We start from the raw sequence: 17,676 nt of genomic DNA on the forward strand, positions 1-17,676 counted from the left end.
CATTTACGGTTACAGAAGTCAACAAATGATAGCTCCTGGGGAGTAGGAGTGATACTGGGGGCTGCAGTTAGTCTCTACATCACCAGAGGAACAGAGGAGGACTAGAATAAGGATACAGCTAAAGGCTTTAAGAACTAGTCTTCTAGTGCGTTGGGTACAGAGAATAAAGGGGGCAGATTTCCGGGCGTTGTAGAAAAGATTCAGGGCATTATGTACAGAAAAGGATATGGAAGGATATGAGTACAGTTGAGGTAAACCTAAGCGTTGGGTAACAATGAAAGAGATAGCATCACTGGAGGCACCGATTGAGCCGGTCTCGGCGTGTATGGGGGGGTGGAACAAAGGAACTATTTGAGGCAGTTTGAGAGGGACTTGGGGTTCTACAGTGAAATTGTATAATAAGAACTAACTGGAACAGCAATAGGCAAGGCATATTGACATGGGAGAGAGGCATAAAGCAATCACAGGTGTTATTAGAGAGAGCTAAGACAACAACTGGTAATGGCGATAAAGTTGAAGGAGCTGGAGCAGTTTTGCCTTGAAGAATGGGCAAAAATCCCAGTGGCTAGATGTGCCAAGCTTATAGAGATACCCCAAAAGACTTGCAGCTGTAATTGCTGCAAAAGGTGGCTCTACAAAGTATTGACTTTGGGGGGGGAGAGGGGGGGTAGTGGTTATGAATAGTGAATAGTTATGCACGCTCAAGTTTTCAGTTTTTTTGTCTTATTTCTTGTTTATTTCAAAATAAAATTATTTTGCATCTTCAAAGTGAAGGGCATGTTGTGTAAATCAAATTATACAAACCCCCAAAAAATCTATTTTAATTCCAGGTTGTAAGGCAACAAAATAGGAAAAATACCAAGGGGGGTGAATACTTTCGCAAGCCACTGTAGCTGTATAGTAATACGTGTTGTGTACATTTTCTAGGTTCTTTTTTATTAACACTACATAAAAAATGCCTAGATATGCAGTTTCTACCAGCCAGGTCACACCAGATCGACTTCAGTATTCAACGCTTTTCCAGGTCCCCAGGATCGTCAGGAAATGCCTTCAATACCGTCCACTAGGGGCTACGTGAGAGCATACATCTACTAGGCTCGCGGCCTTTAACCGCGCGCTCTGGCCCCCGAGGATTGCGGTTTCAATCCCAGTGCTTGACACTGGTTTTAATTTTTTCTTTTCTGGTTTAACCCTATCCCAAACCGGAAATAATGTCTAAACTTAACCCTCGGAATGTGAAGTTTTACCCCCCCCCCCACCCCCCAGGACAAACGTTGAATCCTGAAGTAAGACCGTGAGATCTTGTTGGTTTCTACAGTACTTACAGGCTCACCAGGCTCAGGGATAACATTGGCCACCTGAGAGAAAAACACAACACATAGAGACAAGTTAGCCAACAAGCATCCTCAGATTGCAATGCACTTTTCCAGGAAGTTTTTTGTTTGCTTAGTTGTACATGGATCATAAAAAATAAAATAAAAATTCATATATGCATGACAAAAATATTATTTAGTTCACAGAAATGTCAATTTTCACAGTTCGAATTTACTCCAATACGTTGTGTCCTTCCCTGAGGTATATTACAGTGTGTTAATATGGTAATTTGCTCCATTCAACATCCCTTGACTTTACTCACATTTCCTGGTATTCCTGGAGTTCCCTTGGGTCCTGTGTCACCCTGAGGCGACACACACACACACACACAGTGTGTGAATGTTAATTAGCTCATTACAACACACTAGTCCCCTGGTGGTCATAAGACAAAGTGGAGAGGAAGTCTCTTTGACTAATAAACCCTCTGGTACAAGCAGCAATTATCTTTCATGCAGCTAATATAGCTTTCATGCTAATAAGCATGCTTATCCCTTCAAACAAAACACAGTGTAACAAGAATCTTGTTCATTGTTACAGACTGTCAGTAACACATTCTAGTAACAGTAAAGGTAAACATTTGTACAGCATTTAAAGGATGTTGTGACATACATTAGCTAGCTGTTTACATAAGAGTCCTTGCAGATCCATCGTCTCATATCTCTCTTACCTTGTCACCTTTGTCACCCTTTGGTCCGAGAGAGCCTTCTTGTCCCCTGTCACCCTAAAATAGAAAACACAAGACATGAACAGGAGTGTAGTACACAAGGAGATTTAGATACGAGCTGCCGTTGGGCTGAAGCACAAATTTCAGGAGTGTGCCTTTAATGATGGTTATGAGATCAAACTCACCTGTCCTCCTTTCTCTCCTCTTGGTCCAACAACACCTGGTTGTCCAGTTAAACCAACTTGTCCCTGTAACAGACAAACACACACACACACACACACAGAGAGAGAAAGATTAAGAGCATGTGAGATAGGGAACTTTGAGTTGAGTATAATGATTTAAGGTGATAGCCAGGTATTATTGACTTACCCTCTCTCCTCCAGGTCCTTTTGGCCCAGGTGGTCCTTCTTCACCCTATAGGAGTGACACATTCAGTCATCATGAGATCATAAGATTCCTCAGACCATGCTGGACATTTCTGTAACACTGTCTATTAACTACCTAGCAATCATATCCATTTGCATTCAAATATGAAAAATGTATGCACTCACTAAGTGTAAGTCACTCTGGATAAGAGCGTCTGCTAAATGACTACAATGCAAATGTAAATAGGGAGCTGTAAGGAGCCATGTGCAATAAGAACATGTTAAGTCTATAAATGCACAGGTATATCTCAGAAGGTTTCTATCCAGCTCCCTGAATTGAAACATAATGCCATTAACTTAGTTTTACTCCTCCATCTCCTATTTAACAATCCCTCCAGCTCAAGTGAAATGGATACATTAAAAGTCACCTTTATAGACTCCATATAAACTTTAGTCTGCTGCATCACTTTTATGAAGTGCCATTGAAATGGCCTGGGTGTCCTGACAGAGGTTGCATCTAAAATGGCACCCTACTGTAATTCCTATGTAGTTCACTACTTTTTACCAGAGCTCTATGGAGTGCACTATATAGGAAAAAGGTTGCCATTGTGGACGCAGACAAAGAGTAGTATCACTGTACCTTAGGACCAGGTTTACCAGGGAAGCCATCCAATCCAGACTCTCCTCTAGGCCCCTATGGAGATGAATGAAAAACACAGCTTGATACATTTAAGGTATTATATCAGATATTATCCCAACTAACACATAACGTTGTCACAATGTTGCAAATAGGTTGTGAAAGAAGGTTGGTCATGACATTACCATGTGATAACGTTCTGAGAACCTAAATGTGTCAGTAGGGATAACACGCTGGCACACAGTCCTCTATGCCTTTGGAATGCTACATGTTATTAGATGTTTCCTTACTGTTAGTGAGGAATAAAAACCTGAAACATTTAGTTGGTTATGAAACATGAATCACTACTACTACTACTACACTGACCTTGGCTCCGTCATTTCCTGGAACTCCATCCAGCCCATCGTTTCCAGGTAAACCCTTTCAACAATAAATATTATATAGGGATAAGTCTGGGACATGAGTACTTTGACAACTCAATGTTACATTAGTGAATCATATCATACATAACATGTCAAACATGTAACATGTAAATGTGAAAAAAAAGACAGTAAACTTACAGCTTTGCCAGGCTCGCCTGGTTTCCCTGAAAATCCAATCTCGCCAGGTAGACCCTGAGCAAAGATAATATACTTTTTTTTTAGCTTTCTATTATTTCAATTTCCTCTATGTGGTTTAGACTAGCTTTGGAGGAGCTTTTGGAATGACTGCTGACAGTAAATCTACACTGTACAGCCTTCAATGTAAAGGATTGTTGGTGCACAGAACTCACAGGAGGTCCAGTTTGTCCAGGGTTTCCTTGCCCTCCAGGAGGCCCCTGGGGACCCTAGAAAGAGACACAGAATCATCAATAAAGACTGTCATCAACCTCAGTTCAACAGGCAAGACATACAGTACCAGCATCAGCCACTGGAGGGGAAAGTATTGTAATGTATTCTAGGTTGGCCTGATTTTCAGTCATAGCTCCAAGCCGTGGAAATGTCAAGAGTTATTCCTGGAAGGCTGGTCAAACTGTCAGAAAAAAGTCCAGGCCCTAAGGCGCTAATTATTGCTTTTAAGCGCGATATGGAATATAAATTAATTGATGTCATGTGGATGAGTTCCGAAGTAGCAGAGCATTTTTTCCCTCCAGTGGTAGTGTTTAGTGAAGCTAGTGTTAAGAGAGCAGTAATGTCAGGTATGTGGTCCATGGTGAGTAGTTAACATCCAGAAGAAAATGTAATTGAATGAGCCAGAGCCTGGTATAACAGCTGTGCTGATAGCTGACACATACTCCATTCATAAAGTCAAAAATATATCTTATGATGCAGCGAGTCATACTGTTATACATAGCCTTCATGTTCCAACAGATTTTTTTGTCATGGAATATATCTGTAAATGTTCTGATACTGTAGGACACAATAAAGAGTGCCTGCAGTGTATAGCACACAGACATAAAATAGTATTCTTACTGGTGGTCCGGGTAGCCCGTCAACACCAGGTAATCCACTTTCACCTTTCTTGCCCTGAAAAGGAAGACGCAAAATCAACCATCATACATCAAAACATGTCACGTTGGGAGAAAATAAAACTGTGCTAGAAAACATGTTTATTCACTTAGTACAATCAACCCTTTAAAACCTCTGTGGCTCTGGCAACTCCTGCACTTGGATTCTATCTACTCTCTCTCGTTCTCTGCACTGTGATATACTGTCCTCTGAAGGACTGTTTAAGGTACTGCATCATGGTTAACCTGAGACGGCCTTAGTGCTGTGACTGATATATGTAAAGGATGGGCAGGTGGACAATTCTTTGAGGCTTGTCAGGGCAACAGTTGACTGATGATGGCTGTGGTGTGGACTGCGGTGTGTGTGAGGAACCAGGAGAACACAGCTGATCAACCATGTGACTGGCCCTGTCGGCTGTGTCGGCCATGACAGCACCATTATCACAGCAGACATCCCCTCAGTGACTTCACATCCTCAATACACCTACACACAGACAGGCACACACACACACACACACACACACACACACACACACACACAAAGACACACACACTCAGACCAGCCCCCATCCCACCACAGTGGAGCTCACAGCAGCAGAAACAACAACACTGAGGTGCAGTTAAGTGCTACAAGCCACAGCAGAATAGCCAAAAAGGTAATGGGGGAAAATAGATCAAGCTGTAACTAACTGAACAGAGTGGGCTAGGTCAGGGGGTCCACTCTGAATACCCCACAGTGAACAGGCTAGACTTAGAGCTCCAGTCAAGGTAGCAGATACAAGGAGGAAAAAGCAGGTAGGTAGCCTAGCAGTTAAGCGCGTTGGGCCAGTAACTGAAAGGCTGCTGGTACCACTCCCCGAGCCGACTAGTGAAAAATCTGACGATGTGCCCTTGAGCAAGGGACTTAACCCTAATTGCTCCTGTAAGTCGCTCTGGATAAGAGCATCTGCTAAATGATTTAAAAAATGTCAATACTACGGAGGTAGGGTGATGGCTTCTCCATTCCAGATACAATGACATCTCCACATCCATATGAGAAACCTGTCATATCATTTTCTAAATGTATTTGTATGGATTTGTTTTAAGGTCATACCAAGGATCATTTAGCTATTTGATATTTAATTTTAAGACCCCTTGAAGTATCTCCAAAAAAAGAAAAAGAAATTATTTGATGAAAAATTATTTTTGGCCTTAAAGCTATTAGTCCATGCAAAATAATTGAATAACATATTCACTACATGGAACAACAGATAGTCCTCCCCCCAAAAAAATGTCATGTATTTAACCCCTTATTTTTGGCTCTAAACAGTGTCCATATATACTTCCATTCATTTTTTCAACTGGTGCCGGGGACCTTCAGACAAGTGAGGCTTGTGGGCATCCTAGAGCAAAACAACCGACAGAGGGGTCATATTAGTATGTACCCCAAACTGTTCGGACGCTACAGACAGAAGTTGGCAGATTGGCGGTGCGACTTCAGACGAGTCCCAAGACGCTTGTGGGGGTCGAAGAGCAAAACGGAGAGTCTCATCTTTATAAAGAGAGGGGTCAGACAATTTTTTGACAAGAACAATTTTCGGGATGTCTCATGGTCTGACAAACACCGCTCTAGCTCTGTCACCTTTCACCCCAGATGCAGATGTGTTACATAGGCGGATGCGGTGGATTGAGACGGAAACAATGCAAAATAATACATATCTCTAGCTTAAACTGACAGATTCTTATGGGGATGTTTTTATTATGTTCATTAGATTTCCGCGATTAGATTCGATTTCTAGAGGAAAACATATTTTTGTTATCAAAAACATTATTTTAAACCCTAACTAAAACTTAATGGAAATGTTAGTTAATGTCCTGGGAATCTTCCCGGCTTGCTGAGTAGTAACTGATGTCAGAGCAAGGCTAGCCTTCAGTAGTGTTTTGTAGTGTTCCTGGGTTAGGACTGTTGACAGGTCTGAAGTGGTGGATCTACTACTCATTGTAAGTCGCTCTGGATAAGTCTGCTAAATGACTAGAATGTCCATACAGTATATAGGGGAATGTGACTGTTGAAAGGTTTGACATATTGAAGGTACAGGAGTATATAGGTGGTTCCACCACAAAAGCAGGCAAAAGAGTAGACAGCTGTTAAGCTGCTCATGAACCCATTAGATACATCCAGAGATATGTGCAAAAAAGACCACATCGACAATGGCAATACAGAAAATGACGGTATAATGTTATCATAGGGATTTGCTTGCCTAGAATAGAATATACATTTATTTATTGTTAGGATATCGACATGGTTGTTGTGGTTCATAAACCTTTTACACCATCCCGGTTTCTGTGAGACAATTGACTTCCTAAACTGTCCCTGTAGAAAACAGAGGGACGATTCCAACAGCAGTCCAACAGCTTGTAATGCTGTAATACAGATTACTGTGTACTGTCAACATCCAGTCACTATGACTACAGTGCATTGATACGGAAAGAAAAAAATCTACCTTTGAGTACCATGTTGAGAAAGTTAGCTACAGTGCATTTGGTATGTATTCAGACCCCTTCCCTTTTTCCACATTTTGTTACGTTACAGCCTTATTCTAAATTTGATTTAATAAAACATTTTCCTCATCAATCTTCACACAATACCCCATAATGACAAAGCGAAAACAGGTCTTTAGAAATGTTTGCAAATGTATATAAAAAAATATATATAAAAAAATACCTTATTTACATAAGTATTCAGACCCTTTGCTATGAGACTCAAAATTGAGCTCAGATGCATCCTGTTTCCATTGATCATCCTTGAGATGTTTCTACAACTTGATTGGAGTCCAGCTGTGGTAAATTCAATTGATTGGCCATGATTTGGAAATGCACACACCTGCCTATATAAGGTCCCACAGTTGACAGTGCATGTCAGAGCATAAACCAAGCCATGATGGAAGCCAATCCTCAGTAAAAGGCACATGACAGCCCGCTTTGAATTAGCCAAAAGGCACCTAAAGGACAGACCATGAGAATCAAGATTTTCTGGTCTGATGAAACCAAGTTTGAACTCTTTGGCCTGAATGCCAAGCGTCACGTCTGGAGGAAACCTGGCCCCATCCCTACGGTGAAGCATAGTGGTGGTAGCATCATGCTGTGGGGATGTTTTTCAGCGGCAGGGACTGGGAGACTAGTCAGGATTGAGTGAAAGATGAAAAGAGCAAAGTACAGAGAGATTCTTGATGAAAACCTGCTCCAGAGCACTCAGGACCTCAGACTGGGGCGAATGTTCACCTTCAAACAGGACAACGACCCTAAGCACACAGCCAAGACAACGCAGGAGTGGATTCTGCACAAGTCTCTGAATGTCCTTGAGTGGCCCAGCCAGAGCCTGGACTTGAACCCTATCGAACATCTCTGGAAAGACCTGAAAATAGCTGTGCCGTGACTCTCCCCTTCCAACCTGACAGAGCTTGAGATGATCTGCAGAGAAGAATGGGAGAAACTCCCCAAATACAGGTGTGCCAAGCTTGTAGCGGTGTGCTTCAACAAAGTACTGAGTAAAGGGTCTGAATACTTATGTAAATGTGATATTTATTCATTTTATTTGTAATAAATGTGCATACATTTCTAAAAACCTGTTTTTGCTTTGTCTTTATGAGGTATTGTGTGTAGATTAAAAAAAAATATATATATATATATATATATATATACATATATATATATATATATATATGTCATCCATTTTAGAATAAGGCTGTAACGTAACAAAATGTGGAAAAAGTTAAGTGGTCTGAATACTTTCCGAATACACTGTCTGTGGTTTTGAGAGTATGGGAAGAAACCTGTATGTGCCACTCCTAAACTTCTTATGACTAAAGTACCAGTGAGGTCAGATGTAGGCCTACAGTATAACTGTAATCAAAGGCATGTAAATCCTATAACAAAGGTTAGACTCTTACCCTTTGGCCAAACTCTCCAGATTCGCCAGGTAAACCAAGTTGACCAGGTGCACCCTGTGGGGCAAAAAATCGCTTGTCATTTTCCTACCTCAGCTTTGACTGGTAAAGCTACAGAGCTAGAGGGCCTTTTTGTATTTATCTGTTATCTATACAGAGACATGTAATAGGGTCAAAGATGAAGGTGGGGTCTACAGAGGAAGTAATACATTGTGGTTCCTTACAGGGGGTCCTGGGGGGCCGTCAGGTCCTGGAGGGCCACGAGGTCCTGGCGGTCCCTGGAACACAGAACATACAGAAAGACATAACAGAGTCAGAGTCCAGGAGAGACAGTCGTCATATAGTAACAATATACTGTACATCACAGGAACGTTATACTGTCCATGTTACTGTAGCCATTAATGTGTAGTAACTCAACCTCAGTGCAATCTAGTGTACAAACCTTCATGACCTTACATGACACACTGTTCTTCTATGACAACAGATGGAGACTTAGTAAGGCAGTTGATAGTGTTAAAGATACAGACCCATGCACAAAATACTGAACAGAAAAATATGGAGATAGAATTACTATATCCATGTACTCACAGCCTCTCCTTTCAAGCCCTCGCTTTGAACCTGCCAAAACAAAGGTTTGGTTTAAAGCACTTTTATACAGGACTAACAGCAATGTACATCAAATGTTCAGTATTAGTTTTTACCATCCCTCTACGTTGTAGCAGGTTGGCACTTGGCATCCATGCTACTGGAGTATACAGTACATGACATTAAAGTATACTGCATATTATTTTTAGGGACTTACCATATCCCCAGGCATTCCAGCAGGGCCCATCTCTCCCTGCAAGACAGTGAAACCAGACAGAAATTAAAAAACGTTTTGAAAAGTTGTCTCTTTCAATCATTTGTGTGGTTTATTGGGTAATATTTCAGATGACACAGGTACATTAATATCAATGACCAGAGAAATAGTAGTTTCTGGTATGTAGTGTTACGTAAAGGTTACATTTTCATACAGTGCTTGAGGAGTGTGCGCGTGTGTAATTATAGGCAGACAAGAGTAGTGTGTTATCATATAAGACAGACAGATGAATGGGAAAAGAGGGGGATGATGGGAAAACAGTTCAGTCTAGCGAAGGATTTTGCAGATAAAATCTATTTTTTAAAGGTTTACCTGCAATGATCGTGATATTGTGGTTGTTTTACCTGCTAATGCACTGATTGTGAATCTCTCTGGATAAGAGTTTCAGCCTATCAATCCTAAAATGATGCATAGCATATCACCTCCTGTTTCATGTGTTTTCTTGAGTGTTCTTTGAGGAAAGTTTGGCTTTGATTCATATATTGTATTGTTCATGATCATGTGTTGTATTACAGTGTTTGATAGTGTGAAGACCATACCTTTTCCCCTTTCACTCCAGCAGCTCCAGGTGCGCCAGACAGTCCTCCCAAACCCTAGACAGTAAATCAAAACAAACAACATTCTGAAATGAAGATTACCAGTGAAAGAAACATACAGATCTTTCTCTTCTTTAAACGTCTGTATGCACCTGCAAAACAGAAAATGACAACTCACATCTTTTCCAGGAACACCAGGTTTTCCGGGGAATCCGTCAATACCATTGTCACCCTGTGAGGAACAAGGAACAGTGTTCAATGTCAAATAGAAATGGTCTTCTAGGTATATAAGAGATGAGATTCTGAAGTAACCTGCTATGACTAACAATAACCTTGCCACATCTTCCCAGCTGTATTGCATTCTATCAAAGACCTTGTTGTTTCAAAAGAACATCATTGTGACAGTCAACACTTTTTCCAGCAGGTAGCTAGTGGTGAATATATCACACACGTCTCGCATGTCTGTCAGGCTTTGTGACTGTTACATCTGCCAACAACAAGGATACCCCTGACCCCCATCTGACCCCCAGATGACTCTTCTAACCACCACTTCCTGTTCTGAACCACCACTTCCTGTGTCACCTCCAGAGAAGTAAACGCTTCTCCAGACTGTTCTGTTCTCAAACCTGCTACATGGCTTTCGGTCAGGGTTGGTGGAGAAGAGTCATGTGTTATGTACAGTACTGTACAGGGTTCAGTGGCAACCCATCATTCAGGGCAGTTGGCATGTTATTTTGACATTAATACGTGTCACATATCAGTTTGCAAACCATGTAAAAAAAAAAAATATCATTGAGTTAATAAAGCCGCATACAAACATGGTCTCTTTTTTGTTTTCTTGAGCAAGGCAGCTCCAAAATGCAGGTGTTTCAGCCTAGCTCAGTGCTTTCTGTGGTGGTGGGGCAAGCCAGCAGAAAATACGGAGCATTGTGCCGTGATTGGCTCAGTGTTATGTCACTCATGGGGACACTACGTCACCGCCAAGTCTAAGGGTAGAGCTAGAAAATTCAAGCCCCTTGGGTGCTGCCATAGAGTTACATTAGTAGTGCCCATCCAAGAAGGCTCAAGGTCATTGGCCACAGATAAAATGATGTCAAATCACGTTATATGTACAGTAGCTTTGATTGGACGGATCATGTCAAAATCTTAGCTAGCAGTCATCATCATGAATCAAGTCGACAATCTACTGGCAAATCCTTTTCAATCCTTGTCATATGAAGAGAAATAATGAAGAGAAATTATAGATAAAATGTATGTTATAGATAAAATGTATGGCTCATCGGCCATTGGACATAAACATTACACAACAAGTTGGAAATTGCAAATTCAATGAGTGGTTTGGAAGAAATTGGTGAAAGTGGCTAACTGCAAGCATTGCAAAGCAATCACTAGCCTGCTATTCAGTGGAGTGGCTGTGTGGTCCCAAATCTGGGATTAAGGGGCTCTTTTCCAAGTTTAAAATGATAAACATTCAACATTGGCCATGCTGTCAAAAAAGCATGATTTGTGCCGTGCTCAAAAAACTGTTAACTCGGAACTGCGAAAACTTGACTTCAGTGAGTTCAAGACAACTGGGAAGTCGGGAATAAACGAGCTCCAACTGGGAAAATACATTTTGAATGGTTATCCAACTCGGTATTGTAAATCCGGCCTCTTTCTCTTTCTTTGATGACAAAATGTGCCCATTAAGGACCGCCGCGCCACCTTCCTGTTCAAGTGAGCACAGCACAACAAGATGAGTCCAAAAAATGTATTGTATGCTGCTGTATAAATTATGTAATATGCCAGGGAGATATGCATACTGTAGCTAAGAAAGTAATACTAAGTGTATGTTGTGTAGTAAGATGTTAGTAGCCCATGTGCCTCACCCTAATAATTTGGTCTATGTACCCCTCTTAATTTCGCCTACTGTTCTGACTTGGTGGTGCACATGTTGCCTATAACCTTTTTTAAAGAAATCTAATCATCGAATATTGTAAGAGTTTTCATTGTCTGCTTATATGCCCCCTTTATTTATCCTATGGTTCTGACTTGGTGTACAGGGAGAACACTGTAAGAACGGCCCATGTTCTGAATTCTGTCGCTGTACATTTCAAAAGTGCTAAACAAATAGTTATATTGACTACGTCTGTCCTAGCTCGCTCATTAATGTCTTCATCGAAATTACAGATTGCCTCTTATCCGCTTGTCGTCCCTTATGCCATAGTTTGTACATCTCAATTGTCATTAGAAACCACATTTGTTTAAGCAAGTCAGCCATATCAGCTATGTTTTTTTTAAAGGCAGTAAATGAGGCTGAATGAACTGTTTCGCTGCCAGACAAGGCTCCGCTAATAGCCATGTGTAGCAGTGGTAAGATGTTGGGACTGCTGTTGGGACAGCTTTATATAGGCCCTAACAGTTTGTGGGCACCGCTTCTCACCATTCTAGTGCAATTAATGTATTGTTTAGTGTTGTGTTGTGTAGTGGCTTGCTGGCATGCATCCCACATTTTTGTTTTTTTGCCCCACCAAGATTTACATGCTAAAATCGCCACTGACAGGGTTCATTATTCTTCACTTTATGTGTTGACAGCCTGGACTATGAAGGACATGCAAAGATGTTCTGTTTTGCAACCTCCCCTTGACAGAGACGTACTGTATGTCAACGACCAATGGATGTGGTATACATGGGTTATGAGTGTGTTATAAAGTCCTTATGTAGGTGTTAACGTTTTCGCCTCGGTTGGCAGTTCATTTCACCCAACCCACCATGTAAATAATCTTCTTCTCTTGCTGTGAGCGTACATCTAAAACTCTTCTCCTTTAACCCCAATCTATCTCTATGACACTTACCAGCACATCTAAATCCCATCATTTCACATCATCACCCAAAGCAGAGGACAATCTGTATCTCAAAAGCCAAATAACAACCATAGTCCTCAACGACCCACTTGACATACTGTATGAAGCCCAGTAGGCCAGGAATCATATAGACACCATTTTTGGTGCTACTTCAGTATAATCATTATAATCATTGGCCACAATCACTCTGACTGATTGACTAGTGTGTTACGTCCGAGTCAATTGCCATCAGGAGAAAGTCTATATTTCAGGAAGCCCTTAAAGTTGAGAGGAAACTGAGGCATTGACACACAGTACTGTAGGTATTAGCCTTGAATGAGTGGTATTATTAGGATCCGCCTCCTCAGGCCCAGGACATGAAATGTGGAGAGTGCATCAAGGAAGCCAGTCCACATCTGTCTGCACCATTACTCCCCTCTGGCATTGAGGTCTATATTCCTTCTCAGAAACTACGGACTTAACCCTTAAATAGGAAAAATCTGTAAATTGTTAAAAATTCAATTACCTTTATTTCAATGTGTATACCCGCAGGGAATTGGTATAACCACACTTGCACATTTTAGCTAAGTGTGTCAGTCTCTGCTATTTTTAGAGTTAACCATACCTAGTGGAGATTTCTATTCTCAACTCTGTACATGCAGTTCTATTTGATTTCTTTAACCAGTCATGCTTGTGATGACCTATGATACTTGGCGATCATTTGAATCAAATATAGGACATGTAATAATACTTACCCTTAATCCTGCAGATCCTTTATCTCCTTTCAAACCTTTTTCACCCTAACATAGTACAACACAAACATACAGTAACATCCAAAGATACTTTTAAAAAACATTGGTTTGTCTGAGACAAAAGCATCTATTTATTTGGCTTATACATAGCATGTTTATTGTTGCTTCTACTCACACCAACACCTTTGGGTCCAGATGAACCAGGAAGTCCTGAGTCTCCTTGAATTCCCTGTAGGAACAAAATGACCATACATTATATTGACTGATAACAGATGCTGAGTAAAGACCAGTTAGCATTGTGACCCTCTGGGGGGACCCTGACCCCTGACCTTTGTTTTGACTGTGCCAAGTTTGGGAGAGTCAGAGTGCAATGGAAAGCCACCAATGGCCTACGCTAGGCTCCCTGAGAAGCAATGGGCTTAGCTAGGAAGTAGGTAGTGAGTAAACTCACCACAATAGAAAAGTATCCGTATCAACATGGAATTGACAATTACAAGGACATGCTATGTTCAGGCTTTTGACTCATTTCCCTGGTGTACAGTCTAAAAAACATGAACTTACAAAATTGAAACTTTCCAAAGTTCTGTCAACAGGGGTCGCTCATCCCCGCTAGTCTGAGCTGAGACCTTCTCTTTGGCTGGGAGGCTGGGACTGAGTGGTCACACAGCACATTGGCTAAACCTTAAAAAAAGCTCTCTCTCTCTCCCCTCCCCTTCTTTCTTCTCTCTCTTACCCCGCTTTCCCTCTTGCTCTCTCTCCCCCTCCTACCCCTCCCTCTCCAGCTCTCAGACAAGAGAAGTCAGCAGAAGACAGCCAGCCAAATCACAGAAAATCAATAGCAAGCAGAGAGGTAATTGTCCATCAAATGTCTAAACGCCCACCAAGACACAGAACACAAAGAACTTTGATATCAGAGTTGACAAAACCGAATAAAAACTCTGCTGCCTACATTCTTTAAGCTTTCACTTAACCTGCCACAAATCCTCCAACGCTGTGTCAACCACAATAAAATAGTTTGCAAAGAGCTGATTGCATGTAGTTATGAGAGTACATTGGCTATTGTACAGTCGTGGTCAAAAGTTTTGAGAATGACACAAATACTAATTTTCACAAAGTCTGCTGCCTCAGTTTTGATGATGGCAATTTGCATATACTCCAGAATGTCATGAAGAGTGATCAGATGAATTGCAATTAATTGCAAAGTCCCTCTTTGCTATGGAAATGAACTTAATCCCCAAAAAACATTTCCACTGCATTTCAGCCCTGCCACAAAAGGACCAGCTGACATCATGTCAGTGATTCTCTCGTTAACACAGGTGAGAGTGTTGACGAGGACAAGGCTGGAGATCACTCTGTCATGCTGATTGAGTTAGAATAACAGACTGGAGTTTAAAAGGAGGGTGGTGCTTGAAATCATTGTTCTTCCTCTGTTAACCATGGTTACCTGCAAGGAAACACGTGCCGTCATCATTGCTTTGCACAAAAATGGCTTCCCAGGCAAGGATATTGCTGTTAGTAAGATTGCACCTAAATCAACCATTTATCGGATCATTAAGAACTTCAAGGAGAGAGGTTCAATTGTTGTGAAGAAGGCGTCAGTGCGCCCAAGAAAGTCCAGCAAGCGCCAGGACCGTCTCCTAAAGTTGATTCAGCTGTGGGATCGGGGCACCACCAGTGCAGAGCTTGCTCAGGAATGGCAGCAGGCAGATGTGAGTGCATCTGCACGCACAGTGAGACGAAGACTTTTGGAGGATGGCCTGGTGTCAAGAAGGGCAGCAAAAAAGCCACTTCTCTCCAGGAAAAACATCAGGGACAGACTGATATTCTGCAAAAGGTACAGGGATTGGACTGCTGAGGACTGGGGTAAAGTCATTTTCTCTGATGAATCCCCATTCCGATTTTTTGGGGCATCCGGAAAACACCTTGTCCGGAGAAGACAAGGTGAGCGCTACCATCAGTCCTGTGTCATGCCAACAGTAAAGCATCCTGAGACCATTCATGTGTGGGGTTGCTTCTCAGCCAAGGGAGTGGGCTCACTCACAATTTTGCCTAAGAACACAGCCATGAATAAAGAATGGTACCAACACATCCTCCGAGAGCAACTTCTCCCAACCATCCAAGAACAGTTTGGTGACGACCAATGCCTTTTCCAGCATGATGGAGCACCTTGCCATAAGGCAAAAGTGATAACTAAGTGGCTCGGGGAACAAAACATCGACATTTTGGGTCGATGGCCAGGAACCTCCCCAGACCTTAATCCCATTGAGAACTTGTGGTCGATCCTCAAGAGGCGGGTGGACAAACAAAAACCCACAAATTCTGACAAACTCCAAGCATTGATTATGCAAGAATGGGCTGCCATCAGTCAGGATGTGGCCCAGAAGTTAATTGACAGCATGACAGGGCAGATTGCAGAGGTCCTGAAAAAGAAGGGTCAACACTGCAAATATTGACTCTTTGCATAAACTTAATGTAATTGTCAATAAAAGCCTTTGACACTTATGGAATGCTTGTACGGTAATTATACTTCAGTATACCATAGTAACATCTGACAAAAATATCTCATAACACTGAAGCAGCGAACTTTGTGAAGACCAATACTTGTGTCATTCTCAAAACTTTTGACCACGACTGTATACTCTCCAAGACCTATATGGAATCAACAAGGAGAAATAGAACGTTCACCCTAAGGAGAAATAGAACGTTCACCCACCTTTGGTCCCAGAGGTCCAGGTAATCCCTGATCGCCTGCCAGCCCTGATTCACCCTGTCACAATAAAGCAGAAAGATCCAGAAATTATTCAGAAATGTTTACATTATAATTACAGTAAGAGAATATTATGGTAAGATGGTTGTCTCATACTCTTCCTCCTTTAGATCCATCTTTCCCAGCAAGACCTGCCGCTCCACTGGATCCCTGGAAGGGGTTTTAAAGCACAATCGAAAAAGTATATCATTCCTGTCTATTGTACATGTCCAAATGTAGAATCTACTTGCAGACAAGCAGCGCAACAGATACAGTATGGCAAGCCTCAACATTTAATTAATCACCTCTGTGAAAAGCAAAACTCTTTAGGATCATCTCACCTTCTCCCCTTTGGATCCTTCATCACCGAATGTCCCCTGTCTACCGGGATCACCCTGTAGAGAGAGGAGAGGAGGTTAGAGTGGCTGGACACCGGTGATGCGTAGGCATAATGGTGTAACAGATGCAGACAGCGGCGACGTGTTGTGAGACAATATGGTGGGGTTCACTTTCTGAACAGGGATTAGTAGATTACTGTTAGAACAAGTAGTACACAAGAAACACATAAAAACTGCTTTTGGGACAAAACAGACAGTTATTCACGTACAGAATGCACACACTGTACATAAACAAGCAAGGATGAACATTTAGAATACATTCAACTTTTGAGCAATGGCGTTGGGGGCCAAACTATGGTAACAGCGGTCCGGTCCGGTCCAGTTCTTGAAGACCCACAGTGTTCTCAATGCAGAGGTCAGTTCATACACACAGCCTAACTCAACCCTAACTCAACCTCACTTACTCACAGCCAACCCAACCTCAAACTCAAGGAACAATGCTTAGAACGTTTTTATAGCCTTTTAACATTGTAGTTTTGGTTTGTGCTCTGATGTCATTCTTTGTGCCAAGGAATTCCTCCAAAGAATTTGAACTCTTAGAAGAAAAACGTATGGGTGTTTAATTACATAGTGCCACTAAGCCGTCGACCACCAGAAAGACTTTACTCTGACTTTACTTCATAAACCACTTTCTTTACAAGTCAAACTGCTACCCTTTCATTACTCTCAGAGCTTGTATCACTTTGACGCACGTCACTTCTTTATCAAAAGAGAGCAGTATTGCAACAAATATCTTCATACAACCAATGGTGGCCTATAATGAAAGGACATTATACACAAAATACTTTAAATTGCTTTTGTACGATCGTCTAGTCTAGACTGTTGAGGATGTATTTACTATAGTAGCAAGCAGAGCATGATGAATTAACTTTGACCACTTACAAGTCAATGTGCCAGCATGTCCATTCTGACCACACCTGTGGGTGTACTAACTAACTAACGTCAAGTTTTGCATTCTGTTTGCAAAGTTGACACAAACAGAATTGTAAAAACCCTATAGTAGAAACATGGATTTTCCAGAAATAGAATGAAATAGAATAGTTATTCTATTTCAATGGGTTTTGCAGACAGAGATAGAAAAATAGATAGTATTTAAGCAGAAATGCCCTTA

At 41.5% G+C, this 17,676-nt stretch overlaps 1 protein-coding gene across 2 annotated transcripts in view; it reads right to left on the reverse strand.

The window, feature by feature from the left end:
* LOC121571951 (collagen alpha-1(XXII) chain-like) overlaps window positions 1-17,676 on the reverse strand; it is a 76,518-nt gene that overhangs the window by 20,402 nt on the left and 38,440 nt on the right. For both annotated transcript variants that reach the window (XM_041883755.2, XM_041883754.2), the window contains exons 13-33: window positions 16,509-16,562; window positions 16,285-16,338; window positions 16,135-16,188; window positions 13,597-13,650; window positions 13,425-13,469; window positions 10,026-10,079; window positions 9,851-9,904; window positions 9,255-9,290; window positions 9,041-9,070; window positions 8,677-8,730; window positions 8,456-8,509; window positions 4,492-4,545; window positions 3,813-3,866; window positions 3,601-3,654; window positions 3,407-3,460; window positions 3,044-3,097; window positions 2,408-2,452; window positions 2,224-2,286; window positions 2,042-2,095; window positions 1,637-1,678; window positions 1,326-1,358 (exon numbers count right to left, since the gene is read on the reverse strand). In XM_041883755.2, the coding sequence (XP_041739689.1) occupies window positions 1,326-1,358; window positions 1,637-1,678; window positions 2,042-2,095; window positions 2,224-2,286; window positions 2,408-2,452; window positions 3,044-3,097; window positions 3,407-3,460; window positions 3,601-3,654; window positions 3,813-3,866; window positions 4,492-4,545; window positions 8,456-8,509; window positions 8,677-8,730; window positions 9,041-9,070; window positions 9,255-9,290; window positions 9,851-9,904; window positions 10,026-10,079; window positions 13,425-13,469; window positions 13,597-13,650; window positions 16,135-16,188; window positions 16,285-16,338; window positions 16,509-16,562 (1,050 nt within the window). The remainder of the gene's footprint in view (window positions 1-1,325; window positions 1,359-1,636; window positions 1,679-2,041; window positions 2,096-2,223; window positions 2,287-2,407; window positions 2,453-3,043; window positions 3,098-3,406; window positions 3,461-3,600; window positions 3,655-3,812; window positions 3,867-4,491; window positions 4,546-8,455; window positions 8,510-8,676; window positions 8,731-9,040; window positions 9,071-9,254; window positions 9,291-9,850; window positions 9,905-10,025; window positions 10,080-13,424; window positions 13,470-13,596; window positions 13,651-16,134; window positions 16,189-16,284; window positions 16,339-16,508; window positions 16,563-17,676) is intronic.

Source organism: Coregonus clupeaformis, chromosome 8 (genome assembly GCF_020615455.1).
Source record: "Coregonus clupeaformis isolate EN_2021a chromosome 8, ASM2061545v1, whole genome shotgun sequence".
NCBI classification, from domain to species: domain Eukaryota; kingdom Metazoa; phylum Chordata; class Actinopteri; order Salmoniformes; family Salmonidae; genus Coregonus; species Coregonus clupeaformis.